General features: G+C 35.3%; 6 protein-coding genes across 11 annotated transcripts in view; 4 read left to right on the forward strand and 2 right to left on the reverse strand.

Annotated features, from left to right (window-relative positions):
* The window catches only part of LOC104782518 (protein RETICULATA-RELATED 5, chloroplastic-like), a 4,779-nt gene extending 3,599 nt beyond the window's left edge, over window positions 1-1,180 (forward strand). The window contains exon 7 of the mRNA XM_019245001.1: window positions 688-1,180. Coding sequence (XP_019100546.1) covers window positions 688-834 — 147 coding nt within the window. The 3' untranslated portion in view covers window positions 835-1,180. The remainder of the gene's footprint in view (window positions 1-687) is intronic.
* Window positions 2,240-3,169, reverse strand: LOC104784315 (cytosolic sulfotransferase 18-like). Its single transcript, XM_010509360.1, has one exon. The coding sequence runs from the start codon at window positions 3,167-3,169 to the stop codon at window positions 2,240-2,242; it is 930 nt and encodes a 309-aa protein (XP_010507662.1).
* On the forward strand, window positions 5,016-7,170 carry LOC104782519 (staphylococcal-like nuclease CAN2). 2 transcript variants are annotated; one of them, XM_010507467.1, is made up of 8 exons: window positions 5,016-5,301; window positions 5,531-5,586; window positions 5,680-5,794; window positions 5,887-6,000; window positions 6,077-6,342; window positions 6,446-6,605; window positions 6,686-6,754; window positions 6,844-7,170. In XM_010507467.1, exons 1-8 carry the CDS (start codon window positions 5,155-5,157, stop codon window positions 6,937-6,939), a joined length of 1,023 nt encoding a protein of 340 aa, XP_010505769.1. In that variant the 5' UTR covers window positions 5,016-5,154; the 3' UTR covers window positions 6,940-7,170. The 2 variants fall into 2 exon arrangements, with proteins under 2 accessions (XP_010505769.1, XP_010505771.1); XM_010507469.1 differs by having other exon boundaries at window positions 6,098-6,342.
* Window positions 9,793-11,759, forward strand: LOC104782520 (putative sodium-coupled neutral amino acid transporter 7). Its single transcript, XM_010507470.2, has 5 exons — window positions 9,793-10,258; window positions 10,368-10,520; window positions 10,614-10,820; window positions 10,919-11,384; window positions 11,476-11,759. Exons 1-5 carry the CDS (start codon window positions 9,889-9,891, stop codon window positions 11,603-11,605), a joined length of 1,326 nt encoding a protein of 441 aa, XP_010505772.1. The 5' UTR covers window positions 9,793-9,888; the 3' UTR covers window positions 11,606-11,759.
* Window positions 11,872-15,732, forward strand: LOC104782521 (putative sodium-coupled neutral amino acid transporter 7). 4 transcript variants are annotated; one of them, XM_010507474.2, is made up of 9 exons: window positions 11,881-12,151; window positions 12,424-12,472; window positions 13,031-13,167; window positions 13,275-13,428; window positions 14,061-14,213; window positions 14,321-14,473; window positions 14,572-14,778; window positions 14,849-15,314; window positions 15,414-15,732. In XM_010507474.2, the coding sequence occupies exons 5-9, from the start codon at window positions 14,072-14,074 to the stop codon at window positions 15,541-15,543; spliced, it is 1,098 nt and encodes a 365-aa protein (XP_010505776.1). In that variant the 5' UTR covers window positions 11,881-12,151; window positions 12,424-12,472; window positions 13,031-13,167; window positions 13,275-13,428; window positions 14,061-14,071; the 3' UTR covers window positions 15,544-15,732. The 4 variants fall into 4 exon arrangements, with proteins under 4 accessions (XP_010505773.1, XP_010505774.1, XP_010505775.1 ...); XM_010507471.2 differs by having other exon boundaries at window positions 11,872-12,151; window positions 13,275-14,213; XM_010507472.2 differs by having other exon boundaries at window positions 11,872-12,151; window positions 13,331-14,213.
* Window positions 15,942-16,820, reverse strand: part of LOC104782522 (uncharacterized protein At2g40430-like) — a 10,123-nt gene continuing 9,244 nt past the window's right edge. For both annotated transcript variants that reach the window (XM_019245002.1, XM_010507475.2), the window contains 3 exons: window positions 16,378-16,444; window positions 16,204-16,283; window positions 15,942-16,124 (listed from right to left, as the gene is read on the reverse strand). In XM_019245002.1, coding sequence (XP_019100547.1) covers window positions 16,118-16,124; window positions 16,204-16,283; window positions 16,378-16,444 — 154 coding nt within the window. In that variant the 3' untranslated portion in view covers window positions 15,942-16,117. The remainder of the gene's footprint in view (window positions 16,125-16,203; window positions 16,284-16,377; window positions 16,445-16,820) is intronic.

Raw genomic sequence — 16,820 nt, forward strand, 5'->3', positions numbered from 1 at the left:
CTAAGAGGCCTCCTAGGATCCATACCTGACAATGCATTTCAAAAAAGTCTTGGTGGACAAGAGTGGTCTCTGAATCTTAGGATTGCTTCAGTTATTGTCGGTGGCTTGAAGCTTGCTGGTGTTGGAGTTGTTTCCAGTTTTGCAGCTGTGGGATCTTCAAATGCTTTGTATGCAATACGAAAATTCATTAAACCAGAGTTGGGTGTTGGTGAACAAGCAAAGAGGTCTCCTATGCTGAAGACGGCTCTTGTGTATGGAGGTTATCTGGGAACATCTTCAAATATCCGTTATCAGGTATGATGATGCGCGGTGCTTTATATGTCCACATCAATTTATTATGCTTTTGCATATTATTAGCCAAGGAAGGCCTTTTGATGAAGATCAATATGCTTTGAATTTTTGCCTCTAAAATCATATTACCTTCAATTGCAGATAATTGCTGGTTTAATAGAGCATCGCATTTCTGACGAGCTTTCTTCTCAACCTCTACTTGTAAACATGATATCATTTGTTGTTCGAGTAGCTAACTCGTACTTTGGAACTCAGGTCAGTATTAGGCCTGTACCATGATCTGTTCTTGTGTTCGGTGTCTCTTTTTTTCCCCTTCAAGCAAACATCTCATATTCCTGTTTTGATTATTTCTTGAACTGTCCTGTAACTTCATTGCAACTTTTTCATAAAACGCAGCAATGGATTGATCTTGCGCGCTCTACGGGTCTGCAAACTCAGAAAAGTGTCACAACTTCCAATGAACTCCCCAAGGCGTTGAACCAATCTACAGTGGAATACAGTACTACTGAAGAAGCAAGTATCGATGATCTCAAGAATCAATGATATTTATGCGGCTGTGCGACTAGGTACCAACTGGTAAATGTTTATAATACCTTTTGATCGTTTGGAGGGAAATGTATATTCATTTGAGTTCTATTTTGTATCTTAGCTTGTGGGAAATAATGATTCGTGAATATAATTTCTTCAATTAGTCACGTTGATTTGCCATGATAGTGGATACAAGAGTTTTTTTCTTTCTTTCATTGTTCTTTGCAACTTTGTAATAATTTCACATGTACAGTCGTGTATTGTTTTTAACTATACAGTGCCATAAGCTGTAAGCTGACGATACCTTATGAAGTCAGTATGAATAGGATTGACAGATAATAAGATGAAGAACTTGCCTGTAGTAATTTGCGGTGATGATGACTTTTGAATAAGATTTTCACTGACCTATTTGCAAGGCAATCTGCAATCGTTTTCACTTGTACCAGGGGAGAAAATGTCATTACTCTTTTGAGTTTACGAATATATGAAATATAAACCCAATAACACATTGAAGCTGGCGATGGCGTATCACTTTCTTGGTTTTGCCGTTGGAATCTATCTAAATGATTGATAAAGTAATTCAGGAATCTGTCTACGTAGAAATATGTTGAGTACATGTATCATGTGAAAGGTAATTCAGGCCTTTTGTGGTAATGCTTGTTAGTTTCTGATAATGTGATACTACTGTGTCATGCTTTTGGTTTGTCATTTCCAGCAGTTTTGAGACCCTGTTTGATGCAGCAGGCAAAGGGTAGTCATCAAAGTATGTACACAACTTTCTGAACATTCGATACAATTTGAGGCAGGTACGTTTTGCATTTCTCTGTTGGTTAGGAAATGAATAGCCATCGTTATTCTATCCTCGTGGAACATAGATGTGTGTTATAAATATCTCTGTCATATTTGCGATTCGGTTAACTGTAGAATCTGTAAGAATGTAACTTCCGGCATTCTATCCTTAGGATCGTTGATTGATTAGTATTATTCCAGAGAACAAAACAGAGAGAACTTGTAGTTCATTTGGGAATTTTAGTATACAAAGACCATATCTCATGGGTCCAACGCTAGGATGTGTAGAGAATGTTGTAGTCCTAGGTGACACTTGACATTATACATATGTGCACACACCTTCACATTTGTTGAGATTGCATGCTCTTGTTCACGCACATACAGTGTTTAACATTTACTTGCATTATATATGTTAAGTTGCACGTATGGTGAGGAAAATATATACATAATGATTCGTATCATGTACGGTGGTAAAAGTAGTTTAAGTATCCATTTATTCGGTTCTCGATGGTTCAAGTCTTTATACAAAGTTATCTAGTGAACTCATTCTAATAGGAAATTCTAGGGGATACAGGTAAAAATAGTTAACTACGAGAGTTATCACCACCCAAGAACGACATAAACTGCATGATTATTGTGAAGCAGTTCTATAGAAAATGTTGAGATCCAATCCAGACCCTCTCCATTTCAGGTCAGCAATGTCTTCAAGCTCCTTCATCATCTCTTGCGTCAGATGAATCTTCCAATCTCCGACCACACCTTTCCTGAAGAACATGTCATACTTATTTCCACTCCAGTGAACTCCCTCTCCTCTCTCTTTGCTTGTACTTCGCAGCTTCTCGAAGCTACACTCTTTCACGATCTCCTCCACTTTTGTCTTACACCCCAAGAACTCGGCGATCTTCCTCACGGTTTCTTCCGGGTTTGCTTTCAGATCTTCGTAAGTGACAAACATCACACGGTCTCTTGCTTCCCAGAACTCAAGGACGTGTTCAAAGTAGGGACCAGCCGGGACAAGGCCTTTGCAGAACTCCTCGAAGGCTTGTCGGATCGAGATCTCTGTCCCGAACTTGTTGTTGTGGAGATGCCAGAGAGAGACAAAAGTGTCTGCTGGGTGGCGAGTTATGTAAATGAATCTGCAGCCTGAGGTCTTGACAGTCTCCGGCAAGAAAGAGAGAGGAAGATGAGTGCTGAAAAGCCTAGGAGAAGAGATCTCTGTTATGTCCTTGGATGGGTTATCGCCAAACATCTCGATCTCCAAAAAAGGCACGACCTCGTGGGGATTGAGATGATCCAGGTCTTGTATTGAAGATGACGATGATGTTGAGCTGTGTCGGAGAATGGAGGAGGTCAGGGCTTTAAGCCAAGTGGTGCCGGTTTTGGGGAAAGATGCAAGGATGATGTCGGAAGGAAGAGGTTTATAGTGTGCTCGAATGGCTTCCGAGGCAGTGATGAATTCTGGTTTGAACCAGAAGCCTTTGTATCCAATGCGTTGACCATCAACCCACCACTTCGCTTGCGGTGAGACTTGGTCTTGTTGTTGTTGTTGTGGAGTGTCCATGAAGAGAGAGTGACAGAGGAAGATATGTGTTTAGGGCTTTGAAGGGTTTCAATCATTCAATGACTCATGACTTGGGAGGTTTGTTCCTGATATAGAAAACACGTAGCAGGAGTTTTGTTTATTTTGGTACCAAATGGTAGGTAGCTCCGATTAGATCTAGATCCCATGCTTACTACTAAACACCCTCCAAAACAAAACTTGGTACTAGTATTATATGTGTATCAGATCTGCTCTCTTGTGATGACTCTCAAATTCTGTTCACTACCTCAAGTTGACCAGACCACGTCATTAATTTCAAGTTTTTGTTAATCACAGTCTGTGGTCCTTGTAATGTAGTGGACCTTTATAGTTTTGGTTCTCTCTATTACTACTTTTTTTCTCCTTTTAATACCCTGAAAAGTTCTAAACCAATGTGGTTTATTTTTTTGAACCATATCAAAGATATTTGATACTCTGTTTTTTTTTTTCCTTTTAACATGTAGGATGATTGTCAGGATATTTTTAGTCAAACGAAAATATAGAATTAATAAATGGTCTTAAGCATGCTTGTATCGGCATTTTTGCGTGTTAGCGATAGGGGAGGAGGAATGGTGCACAACAAGGGTTACCAATGGGAAACTAGTTTTCTCTGAATTAAACTCTACGTCGTGGACTAAGGTTGCCGGACATGAAGAAATGTCTTCTCATTATCTGATCGCGGTGGCCAACTCTAGCAGAGGAGGTTGGAGAGTAACAGGTGGAAGACGATGAACTTTTGCAGTAAAACGGAGATTCGGTGCGCAGAGATTTAGTTAGAGAGACGAACAGACGAAGTGATTTGGGGAGTCGTAGAATGGTCGCAGAATGTGTTTACTTGCCCCGGACCTGATATGGTTTCCCATTCCTTCGTTGGCCAAACTGCTATAGTGTGACACGATAGCTGAATTTTTTTTTTTTTTTTGTTTTCAGTTTTATTTTCATTTGTGTTTACTCTGTCTAAATTATTACTCTGTGTTGCTTCAATAACTAAGTAAAGGTTGATTTTTTGTAACTCTTGTTTTAATATTGCATGAGGAGGCTAGGCTTTTAGTGCACCAACACTACCATTACTTACACACCAAAGAGAGAGGAACTTGAGAAAAACAATTATTTGTTAAAGTAGGCCATAAAAAAAAACGTTTTGTAAAACATTCAAGACAATTAACGTTATTGGGTTGATCATTATTAGCTAGCGAGATAAATAAATGGGCTCCAGCATCACTCTCTCAACATGTTAGCTTCTTTCATCTTCTCCACCACAACACTCTATATGCGTGTTCCAGGGCGAGAACCAAAATAAACTGTCTTAACTGGTTATCGCGGTATGTATTTCATTCTTGCCATGTATGGAATGGGTTCTTATGTCATCCTGATTGGTTATTTGTGCTCTCACAATAGGTGGATCCTGGATTCCATACCATTGACTATAGTTTGTTCGAGACTTGGTAAAATTTTAACTCAACTTACAAACAATGTGACTTTTTATCACAAACAATGTGATCTAGGATCACATTTGTAAGTGTTTTTACATGGACCACAAACAATGTGATCTATTCCACAATAATTATTCAAACAAATTTTGTTTTTTATCACTACAAATCACCAACCACTTTTTAATGATTAATCAAACTATTAAATGGTATCAAATTTCCATATTAATTTGTCAACTGTTAAAAATTCAATTGGAACTGAAAAGAAAATGTAGTAAAAGTGTAAAACTGTAAAACTGTAAATAACAATCTCTGTCCCCAATGATAGTATAACTTTTAATTATTGATTTATTTCTTCTTATTAAACTGAGAGTTAAAGTGTTTCTTGACTTAATAATTCAGACAGACTTCAGAGACAAGTGCCCCTTTGTCCTTCTCCTCTGTAGGATTCTCTTGTCTTCTCTTCTCTTCTCTTCTGGTATTAGCAAAGATCGAAGATTCTTTTTACTTTGGAATTCCTGAAATTGGGTCAAAAAGATGGGTAACGCGCTTACGTTTCTCTACGGAAAATGCTGCAAACCCACAACGACCGACGAGTCTCTCGCTCCTCACAGCGTCTCCGCTTCTACCGTCGGTGTCTCAGCTCTCGCTCACGACCTTTTCAACTTCGAGAACACTTCCCAGGTCTTAATTTCCTCACTGAAACTTCTAAGTGTCCTTTGATCTACTTCGTCTTCTTTAGCTAATTAAGTGGTTGAAAAGTTCTGATGATCTGATCTTTTACCTGAATTTGGTTCAAAAAGATCTTTAGCTTTAGGGTGGTCTTCAGAATATTGTAACCAAAGTTATACAACTGGGTTTTGCTTAAACTGATACATCAGAAATTGAGTTTGATGATTGACTTTACTTCTAGGTTCCTCAAGGGCTTGGGAGGTATGTTCAATCGTCCAGAAAAGCTCAAGCAAAATGGTAAAACAACAACACTACATTAGTTTACATGTTTCGTCTAGTATAAATTATGTGATCTTTGATGTGTGACTCTTGTTTTTTCATGTCTCTAAGGTATAGAAAGATACTTGAGGCATGGAAGCAAGCCAAACCTCCACCACAGACAGCAGAGGAAGCTACTAGGCTTGTTACTGAGGTGTTACAAAGGAATCAGAAAGCTGATGTTGAGGTATGTTTTTTGAAATGAGTATCAAATAACTAGAGATGTTTAGATTCCATACATTGTATGAGTATTGGGTGATTAATGTTGGTTTATGACAGGGACTTTTGTCCTTTTATGGACTCCCTTTGCCTCACACTCTGGTTGAGCACTCTACTCAAGGAGCTCCTGTGTCTTTGCCTGAAGGGATTCTTTTCGAATTTCAAACGCTTCCGGTTAGTATTACTTGAGTACCAATTATAAAGGAAAAAAAAAAAACTTGTTTTGGGAATTGATATTGTTGCTGATCAGGCTTGTGTAATGGAAAATAAGGTTGATCCAAAAGCTGTGGCAGATGGAGACACCATCACAGTGTATGTCAGTACTTCAGAGCCGGTCGTGGCATCTTCTGTTCCTAAGGAAGTCAATCTTGCTGCGGTTCAAAGAGCAAAAGCACGCGAGCAGAGGAATTACCCAAAAGCAGATGAACTTCACCAAAAGATCATTGATTCTGGTTACAGGGTACTAAATATAAAGAATGAGGAAGTGCTTGCTCGGAAGTTCAGAATTAGACTAAAGTAAAAAAAATCACTCTTTACCTTTAAGAAAAAGCTCATTTAGATCGCATATTCCATGGATTGTTTGTTAAGTGAAGCTGTTTGGTTATGGAAAAATAAATAGGGGAATAGATGCTCCGGAGAGCCAAATGCCGTTTGGGAAAGAGTCACAACAAGGGCTTCTTAAGATTGTTCAATGGAAAAGCTTGAAGGTGTTAGTTTATGGAGAAGATCAATATGGACGATGCTTAGGTGATTTATACTGCAATGGGATTTTTGTACAGGTAGTAAAATTACTTCCCTATACTTTTCCTTCCGTTATGATACAAACTATGTTAAAACCATTTTTTCGGTTTTTATGTAGGAGGAAATGCTAAAGAAAGGTCTTGCTTGGCATTACATAGCTTGTGATAAACGCACCGTTCTCGCAAAGGCAAGATTAGTAAATCTCTTTAGTTTCTTCGTATTGTATTTTCTGAGTATTAATGGTTCATATTTGTGTGTGTGTATGAAATCAATCAGTGGGAAAAGGAGGCAAGACAGAAACGCATTGGTTTGTGGGCTTCTTCCAATCCAGAGAAGCCATGGGACTGGAGAAAGAACAATAGGCGTGAATAGACACAATTGACTCTGCTTGGATATAAACGCAAACTGAAGAAATCAGCCTTTAAAACATTCAGAGAGATTTCAGATTTATGATTATTGAGGTTTTTTTTTTTTTTTTTTCTAATTCTACTAGCGCATTCCATTGTAAGTGACTAAGTGGTGTGTAACATTTATTTGATAAAACATTATTGAACCTAAGTAGAAAATCTATATAATAATAATAATCCGAATAAATGCGACCAACAGTTGTGTTTTTTCAATCGTATTTTTTGGATATTTTTTGAAAAGTCATGATGGATCATTAAAACGGTTATTTATGAAAAGTTACAACTGTTCACTGTAAAGTTGTGTTGATTGGAACATTCGTATCTTTTGAAATATATATATATATATATATATATATATTCGTCTGTTTGAACTGTTTTCATTTTTTTTTGTCATGACACAAAATCAACTAAAATTTCAATTTCAACGGTTTCTACATTTTTCTAAATTATTTTCTAGCATTCATTTTTTAACAAAAGATTTTTGGAATGATGAATCTAATTTACATCTTTTAGTTAATTTTAAATATAAAAGTTTAATAAAAATACCTAGAGTGTTTTTCCAAGAGTTAGATGGATTACATAGTGAGTTTTTGGATTTGACTTTTCAATATGGTAATAAAGATGCTTTCATATATAAAAGTTTAATAAAAATACCTATATATAATAGCAATCCGAATAAATGTCATCAAAAGTTGTGTTTTTTCAATCGTATTTTTTAGATAATTTTCCAAAAAAATATGTAGAAAAATTAAATTGTGTGTTTTACAAAAAGTTGCGATTGTTCATTATAACGGTTTTTTGTAAAGTTGCAACTGTTCATTGTAGAGTTGTGTCTATTTGAATATTCGTATCTTTTGAAATCTATATAAATTTGTCTGTTTGAACTGTATTTTTTGCCATGACACAAAATAATATAAAATTTCAATCCCAACGGTTTTTATAGCTCTCGAAATTATTCTCTAGCATTCATTCTTTAAAATGTAAAGAGATTCCTCCAATTCTTGATTTTACAAAATATTTTTGGAATGATGAATCTAATTTACAACTTTTAGTTAATTTTATACATAGAGTCTTTTTCCAAGAGTTAGATGGATTACAAAATTCAACTTTTGGATTTGACTTTTGAATATGGTAATAAAGATGCCTTTTATTTAAAAGCAGTTTATATGAGTTTATAGGTATAATCAAATATAGACACAACAATTGCGATTTTTCGTAGTACCTTTTCGTAAAAAAAATATTTTTCTTTGTTTTTTTAATTCAAACGGTTGTATCTGTTCATTGTAGAGTTGTGTCTTTTCACTATATTTTATTTATATTTTTTTCATCACAACTTTTCGTTCTAATAGGTGTATCTATTTAAATAATCATTCTTTTTGAACTCTCTTTATATATGTCTCTTCATCACTGATTAATAAGTTCGTTGAAACAAATTTTCTATTTTATGTTGAATCTAGATAATTGAATATATTCTATAATCTAGCTAAAATTTTAGATGATTATAGCAATAGAGAAAAATACAACTTAATATTGAATTTACAGTTGTGTCTATTTATCTTAACTTTTCGTTTAAAAAATATAATAAATATCTGAATAAATAAGAGCAACAGTTGCGACTTTTCGTAGTACATTTTTGTAAAAAAATCATTTTTTTTTAAACTCAAACAGTTGTATTTGTTCATTGTAGAGTTGTGTCTTTTCACTATATTTTATTTATATTTTTTCATCACAATTTTTCGTTCTAATAGGTGTATCTATTTAAATAGTCATATCTTTGAACTCTCTATATATTTGTCTCTTCATCAATAACTTACAAATCATTGTTCGTCGAAACAAAATTTTCATTTTATGTTAAATATAAATAATTTGAATATTAATATCTAATGTTTAATGTTATTCTATAATCTAACTAAAATTTTAGAAACGATTATAGTAATATAGAAATTTAATAAAACTTAATATAGAAATTAAAGTTGCGTCTATTAAACGTCACTTTTAGTTAAAAACTATTTTAATATTTAAAATTTATTTTATTTTGTTCTTAAGAGTTGTATATTTTAATTTTAATTTTTTGTTGATATTGTTTCACTCATTATTAAATATATTTTTAATTATAGTTCTTTAATAGAAAATTACATTACTCATTATAATCATTAGTTCAATATTTTCAGTAATGATCACTTTTTCATATATATATATTTTTAAATTTTAGCTCTTTACCATAATTCTTCATAAAAATATCTTATATTTATAATACTTTAAACTGTTATAAATTTTTATTTTAATGATTGTGTTTTTAATAACAGTTTATGTATTCAAACTATTCTATTACATTCAAATAATTTCATAATGTATAATTTTAAATTTTAAAATTTTTTTTTTTTAATATTTCCTGCGACATTGCGGAGGTCTGAATTCCTAGTTATTATAATAACTCTAATATTATTATCTTTAAATATGAATTATCGAGTATCCTGATTTAGACGATGACATCTCACCTACTAGTTCGTGATACTGTGTGAATATCACACAAGTATCCAAGTTTAGACATGTTACTAAAAAAAACAAATATTATCACAGAACAGGTTTTAAAATTCCAAAAAAAATACAAAAGATATTTTTGAAGCTTAGAGAAGAGATAATTAAATTATTAAGATATTTTCCTATTAAAAAATTCTATAAAATATATATATATATATTATGTGTTATAGTTTGTGTGTAACTTTTAATTCCAAATATGATATTTTATTATATGATGGCGATGCCACGTAAGTAAAATATAGAGGACGTTAACCAATCTTCTTCTTCTTCATCTTCTTCTCTCACAAACCAAATCAAACACATTTTTAAAAACATTTCTTCTTCGCCGGAGAAATTTTTTTGTTAAAGTCTCTTTCTCCGGTAAAGAAGAAAAATGTCTCCTACGATTAAAGCACCTCTCTTACCCAACCAAGAGCCTTCATCATCATCATCATCGGAGAGCCATGGCTCATTCGCCGGAGCTGTGTTTAACATCTCAACGAGCATCGTCGGAGCTGGGATTATGTCGATTCCGGCTGCGTTTAAAGTTCTGGGTGTTATCCCATCTATTTCGATAATCGTGATCATAGCTTGGCTCTCCAATGTATCAGCTGGGTTTTTGATGAAATCGACCCTCGTCGGAGAGTCAACGACTTACGCCGGCGTGATGAAGGATTCGTTTGGGAAAACTGGTGCCGTCGCTGTTACGATTGTTTCAATGGTCGTCACTTTTGGGTCTATGATTATTTTCTCGATTATCATTGGTAAACAAGATTTAATTTTTGGTCTTTCACAAAAATTGGAACTTTTTCACAAACCCTAAACCCTTTGGATTGGATTGATCCACAAGCGATATTGTTTTCTCATTGTCAGGTGATGTTCTATCGGGTAATGAAAAGGATGGGATTGTACATTTGGGTCTTCTTCAAGAATGGTTCGGTTCTCATTGGTGGAATACAAGGTTCTTTGGTTTGTTGTTCATCTTTGTCTTCCTCTTCTTTCCTTTAGTCTTATGCAGACGCGTAGGTACGCTTCTTTTTTAACCAAAATTCATGTTTTTATGAAACCTCCTCAATGCATTTTGGTCTGATGATTTTTGTCTGTTGATTGTTTATGTAGAGAGATTAGCATTAAGTTCTGCAATCTCGTTTCTGCTAGCGCTACTCTTTGTTGTCATAAGCTCGGTGTTAGCGATTATAGCAATCGTTCAAGGGAAAACAAAGACTCCTAGACTCTTTCCAGACCTCAACGATGGTGGTTTATCGTTTTTCAGTCTCTTCACTGCTTCCCCTGTTATTGTTACAGCTTTCACATTTCATTTCAATGGTGAGTATCAAGAATTAAGAACCAAGAACCTATCTTCTACTCTACTGTTGAAGTTTCTTGATTCTAAAGTTATGATTTTTGACAAAACATTATTGTAGTCCATCCAGTCGGATTTGAACTGAAAGATCCATTAGATGTGCTATCAGCAACAAGGGTCTCTGTGATTCTATGCGCTACAATCTACTCAGCTACTGGTCTTTTCTGTTACCTTCTGTTTGGGGATTCCACCATGACAGATGTTCTAATGAACTTTGATCAAAGTACCAATTCTTCCATTGGTTCATTACTAAACGACATTGTGAGAGTCAGCTACGCCATTCACCTCATGCTTGTGTTTCCTCTACTCAACTTCTCTTTAAGAGCCAACCTCGACGAACTCTTGTTCCCTATGAAGCGTTCTTTGGTGGAAGACAACAAAAGATTCTTTGGACTCACTTTTCCATTACTGATATCTTGTTTCTTGGGTGCCATTGCTATACCAGACATCTGGTACTTCTTTCAGTTCTTAGGATCAACTTCTACAGTCACTATAGCATTCATCTTTCCAGCTGCTATTGTCCTAAGGTATATGCAGCCCTTAATGCCTCTTCTGTGATTCTGAATGAATCAAGTTTGAATCTTATCAGTTGTTTTGGTGTGTTTTGAAAACTGGCAGGAATGTAAATGGTTTCTCGACTTTAAGAGAGAAGATTGTAGCTTCAGTAATGCTTGTTCTTGCTGTTGCCACAAGTATCATCGCCATTTCGACAAATATATACACTTTCACAGCAACAGAAGAGATATGAAAAGCTTTCAGGAGTGTCTTTTCTTCATCAATTTGTTAAATGGGTAGGGCTTGTGTACATTTATCCTACGTTTGTTTGATGAAACATCATTGAACCAAGTAGTGACATCAAATTTGCAAATCTGTAATGTGATATAAATCAAATATCTTTTTCTTGCAAAGTCGTAAGTGAGAGACAAACAAAGCCATGCTGAGCCTAATAATATTTTTAGTACCTTGTGCAGCCATCTGCTCTAAACAACAAGATGCAGCCTCTGCGAAAATTGTCATGCTTATCAAAATCACGAAAGATTGGCTTTTTTGGCTACACAAACAAAAAGGGACACGAACCGTTTTGTTTTATTATGGGTTGATGTATAGAGAACTAGTCTCTATGATTACATTACAGTAGTATAAATAAGTCCATCGAAAACCTTATTATACTACAGTGAGTATATAAACAAAGGGTAATTTTTACCGACCATCCTGATTCTGACGATGACATCGTCTCTCTCTCTGATGGCGAAGCACGAAGGCAGAACTTTTCAGATCGATATCACCATGGCAGGTTCGAACCAAAATTCTTATACTTTAAGGCCTTTGATTATGAAATTCCAAGACCCAGAACCTATGTTTTGGGGATTATGGTGTTGGGTTAAGTTAGGGGATTCTCTTGATTTCGTTTCAGATTAGTCCAGGGCTTTGTTGAAATTTTCATGTGTGGCTATTGTGTTATCACTCGAGTGATTGTGAATTGGTGTAGGAATTGAGATTTTAGGGTTTATGGGTGTTTGATTTGTGTTGTGTTCGTAATCGATCTTTTTTTTTTTTGAATTGCAGAAGGGTATCCATTTGAGACTCCAAAGATGCAATTTTCAACCAAAGTTTGGTAAGAAGATGATGACTCTTGTTTCAATTTTTTTTGTAAGGTCTTAGCTTTTTGATCTTTGAGTTTCGAAAGGAAGTGTCTTTTTGCTGAAAAGCTTAACCAATGTCCTGTTGCATCTTTTAATAGAACTCAAAGCGTTCATGAGCTTGTCGTATGGACCAGTTAGAGAATGATGTTTGCTTATCTCTCATTAGTTCCACCTTGATAATCAAAGTAAATAAGCTCTGAGAAGCTTTGTTAGTTATCTGTAATTTTGTTATTGAGATTGAAAAATGTGTAAGAAACTTAAATTGCTTGGTACTATAGAAGTTTATAGAGATTGAATCGGTTGTTAATGCACAACTATTCATCTCTGTCATGGGGTAAATGTTTTGGTAGTATCATAGTTATTTTCTGCTAATGTCGTATCTGTAGTCAGAAATTCATTCTGTGGTAGCGTTGTTTTAAAGGGTCACTCGTAATGTGGTTGTATGTTAGTATGTTCATGCAATGTGTGCTAATTAAAGGTTTATCTTTGTTGATGATTCATGTTAATCAAACCCACATGCACCCAAATAGTAGTAGTCAAAGCGGGGCAATATGCTTGGATGTGTTCAAAGACCAATGTTACTCTGAAGACAGCTCTTGTTTCAATCCAGGCATTACTCTCTGCACCTGAGCCCAAAGATCCTCAAGATGTTGCTACAGCTGAACAGGTTATTATTCTACCTCATATTCACACTCCAATTAGCGGAATTAGGCTGGCTCTGAAGACAGCTCTTTATTGATGATTCATGTTAATCAAACCCAATGCGCATTTCAGAGAAGTCTATCAAACGAAGATACAAGCTTTAAACCCGTGGATTTGTTGATTCATAGGTTGAAGAATTTGGAGTTGATGTCAAAACATGGTCCATAAGCTTTGGAGACAGAACAACCATCGGTTAGAAGTATTCTTGTCCAGTTCAAGCTTGCAAGTAAGTACACCTGTGCTTTGTCCATCATGCTGCAAAGTAGTCAGATACATTTTTTTTTCTTTGTTATATCATTAATAGCTGATTTTTGTTAGATTTATAGATTTAGAGCATAAAACTATTATCATCACAAAATATATTTTTGAAGTGTTCCTTTCAGAAATTTCAATATTCAGTGGTGTAGTTGTTGTGTAAACTTAATTGCAATTATGACAGTGGGCACTGGCCACTGGGCAATATGTATTTATTACGATGCACGTAAGTAATATAGAGGACGTTAACCAAATCTCTTCGTCGTCTTCTTCTTCTTCTTCTTCTTTCACAAATCAAATCAAACACATTTTAAAACCATTTCCTCTTCGCCGCCGGAGAAATTTTCTGTTAAAGTTCTCTTTCTCCGGTAAAGAAAAAAATGTCTCCTGCGATAAAGGCACCTCTTTTACCAAACCAAGAGCCTTCTTCATCATTATCATCATCATCGGAGAGCCATGGCTCCTTCGCTGGAGCTGTGTTTAACATCTCAACGAGCATCGTCGGAGCTGGGATTATGTCGATTCCGGCTGCGTTTAAAGTTCTGGGTGTTATCCCATCTATCTCGATAATTTTGATCATAGCTTGGCTCTCCAATGTATCAGCTGGGTTTCTGATGAAATCGACGCTCGTCGGAGAGTCAACGACTTACGCCGGCGTGATGAAGGATTCGTTTGGGAAACCTGGTGCAGTTGCTGCTACGATTGTTTCAATGGTTGTCACTTTTGGGTCTATGATTACTTTCTCGATTATCATTGGTGAATTTTTTATTTTGGGTCCTCAAAAATTTGAAATTTTTTTTCACAAACCCAAAAACCCTTTGGATTGAATTGATCCACCAGCGATATTGTTTTCTCATTGTCAGGTGATGTTCTATCGGGTAATGAAAAGGATGGGATTGTACATTTGGGTCTTCTTCAAGAATGGTTCGGTTCTCATTGGTGGAATACAAGGTTCTTTGGTTTGTTGTTCATCTTTGTCTTCCTCTTCTTTCCTTTAGTCTTATGCAGACGCGTAGGTACGTTTCCTTTTTAACCAAATTCATGTTTTTATGAAACCTCAAATGCGTATTGGTCTGACTAGAAAAGTATTTTGACTGGTTCATGGTTTCTGTAGAGAGATTAGCATTTAGTTCTGCCATTTCGTTTCTGCTTGCTCTACTCTTTGTTGTCATAAGCTCGGTGTTAGCGATCATCGCAATCGTCCAAGGGAAAACAAAGACTCCTAGACTCTTTCCAGAACTCAAAGATGGTGGATTATCGTTTTTCAGTCTCTTTACTGCTTGCCCTGTTATTGTTATTGCACTCACTTTTCATTTCAATGGTAAGAACCTGTCTTTTACTACTGTTTTATTCCCTGATTCTTAAGTAATGATTTTGACAAATTATTGCAGTCCATCCAGTCGGATTTGAACTGAAAGATCCATTAGATGTGCTGTCAGCAACAAGGGTCTCTGTGATTCTGTGCGCTACAATCTACTCAGCTACTGGTCTTTTCTGTTACCTTCTGTTTGGGGATTCCACCATGACAGATGTTCTAATAAACTTTGATCAAAGCACCAATTCTTCCATTGGTTCATTACTAAACGACATTGTTAGAGTCATTTACGCCATTCACCTCATGCTTGTGTTTCCTCTATTCAACTTCTCTTTAAGAGCCAACCTTGACGAACTCTTGTTCCCTATGAAGCTTTCTTTAGTGGAAGACAACAAAAGATTCTTCGGACTCACGTTTCCATTACTGATATCTTGTTTCTTGGGTGCCATTGCTATACCAGACATTTGGTACCTTTTTCAGTTCCTAGGATCAACTTTTACAGTCTCTATAGCTTTCATCTTTCCAGCTGCCATTGTCTTAAGGTATATGCAACCCTTCTTGATTAATTCCTCTTCTGTAATTCCGAATGAATCAAGTTTCAAGTCTTATCAATTGTTTTGATGTGTTTTGAAAACTGGCAGGAATGTGAATGGTTTTTCGGCTTTAAGAGACAAGATTGTAGCTTCAGTAATGCTTGTTCTTGCTGTTGCCACAAGTATCATCGCCATTTCGACAAATATATACACTTTCACAGCAAAAGAAGAGATATGAAAAGCTTTCAGGAGTCCTTTTTCTTCATGATTTTGTTAAATGGTGGGGTTGTGTTACATTTATTCATCTCTATGTATAATAGGTTTGTAAGAAGTGTATTTTGATAGCAACTTCAGGAAAAATGTCTGTATTTGGAAAAATAATAAATCAATGAGACAAAATATTTCTTCAATATTATTCCACAGCTCATAAGCCTCAGATGATTATGTAATGATCAGAATTCAGAACTTGAAGAGAAGTTTCAACTTCAAGCATTTCACCTAGTCTCAACTATTTTTTAAGAAAATCACATGTAACTCCTAAAATTATCTTTCTGTTATCGAAAAAGATGTTTCCTTCACCTAGTCTCAGCTGTATGTATAGGTGTAAATGTACCTATTAATTCATGAGCGATTGAATTTGTAGCAAAATCTATTGTTTTTTTCATTAACTCAAAATTTGACAACATTTCAAACAACTTAATGTTAAAACACAAGATATATGAGTCGATTGAGATAGCATTTGTTGTTGATTTCTACCAAAGATTTCTACCAAAAGCTTTTCTCAAACAAGCCGCAGATAGTGAGAAGAGTTCCTAAGACCTGCACAATTCATGATCATAGTAAGAACTCAGCATAATCTACTTTGTTTACTGTATGAGTCATTGCTGTAAAAACTAACCTTCTAATGTTCTTTGAGGGAACAAGTATTCCTCGCTTCTCGAGGCTCTTGAATCGATCTCTTGCAAGAGTGCAACATGCCTATCAAAATTAAGAGAACGACTGTTTCAGTTTTTTAGTCACTAAGAAATTTCACAAGGACCAAAACGTTGGATTCTGGGAACAAAGAGTATACCTTCAGCTTACGAAGTGACCCAGTCATCTCTTCTGTCAAGAGGACTTGAACTGGTGGAGCCTCAAATCTGAAACAAACAGTCAATTTTCAGAACTATAAAATGTAATTTGATCAGAATGAGCAAGAAAATGTATAGGTGTAAAGAAGGATTCAGTTTCATACTTGTACTTTCCCAAACGAGGAGGACGTATCTTTAGCACTTCCTGCTTAGCGACGACCCGTCGTAAATGTTTATTCTGTTTATCCTCATCTTCTCGGGCTATTTCTTTTAAGATATTGGGTAAACTACAATGCAGAAACAGAAAAGAAGAATAGTTAAAACAAGATTTTGTGTAGGTGTGATTTAATAAGTAATCAGAGACATCATCAAGACATATTAAAATCGCAAAATACCTGTCAATTTCCTTTGAGATCTGCTTTTTAGCCTTTTCCTTTGTCTCTTT

This window comes from Camelina sativa, chromosome 4 (assembly GCF_000633955.1).
Source record: "Camelina sativa cultivar DH55 chromosome 4, Cs, whole genome shotgun sequence".
In the NCBI taxonomy this organism is placed as follows: Eukaryota; Viridiplantae; Streptophyta; class Magnoliopsida; order Brassicales; family Brassicaceae; genus Camelina; species Camelina sativa.

Bases quoted from the DNA above. Each gene is read 5' to 3' on its own strand.
- LOC104784315 (XM_010509360.1), bottom strand. From the start codon at position 3,169: ATGGACACTCCACAACAACAACAACAAGACCAAGTCTCACCGCAAGCG.
- LOC104782519 (XM_010507467.1), top strand. From the start codon at position 5,155: ATGGGTAACGCGCTTACGTTTCTCTACGGAAAATGCTGCAAACCCACA. The intron at 5,795-5,886 runs GTATGTTTTTTG...GGTTTATGACAG, and splicing joins ATCAGAAAGCTGATGTTGAG to GGACTTTTGTCCTTTTATGG. The intron at 6,755-6,843 runs GCAAGATTAGTA...GAAATCAATCAG, and splicing joins AACGCACCGTTCTCGCAAAG to TGGGAAAAGGAGGCAAGACA.
- LOC104782520 (XM_010507470.2), top strand. From the start codon at position 9,889: ATGTCTCCTACGATTAAAGCACCTCTCTTACCCAACCAAGAGCCTTCA. The intron at 10,521-10,613 runs GTACGCTTCTTT...TTGTTTATGTAG, and splicing joins AGTCTTATGCAGACGCGTAG to AGAGATTAGCATTAAGTTCT. The intron at 11,385-11,475 runs GTATATGCAGCC...GAAAACTGGCAG, and splicing joins CCAGCTGCTATTGTCCTAAG to GAATGTAAATGGTTTCTCGA.
- LOC104782521 (XM_010507471.2), top strand. From the start codon at position 13,838: ATGTCTCCTGCGATAAAGGCACCTCTTTTACCAAACCAAGAGCCTTCT. The intron at 14,214-14,320 runs GTGAATTTTTTA...TCTCATTGTCAG, and splicing joins TACTTTCTCGATTATCATTG to GTGATGTTCTATCGGGTAAT. The intron at 15,315-15,413 runs GTATATGCAACC...GAAAACTGGCAG, and splicing joins CCAGCTGCCATTGTCTTAAG to GAATGTGAATGGTTTTTCGG.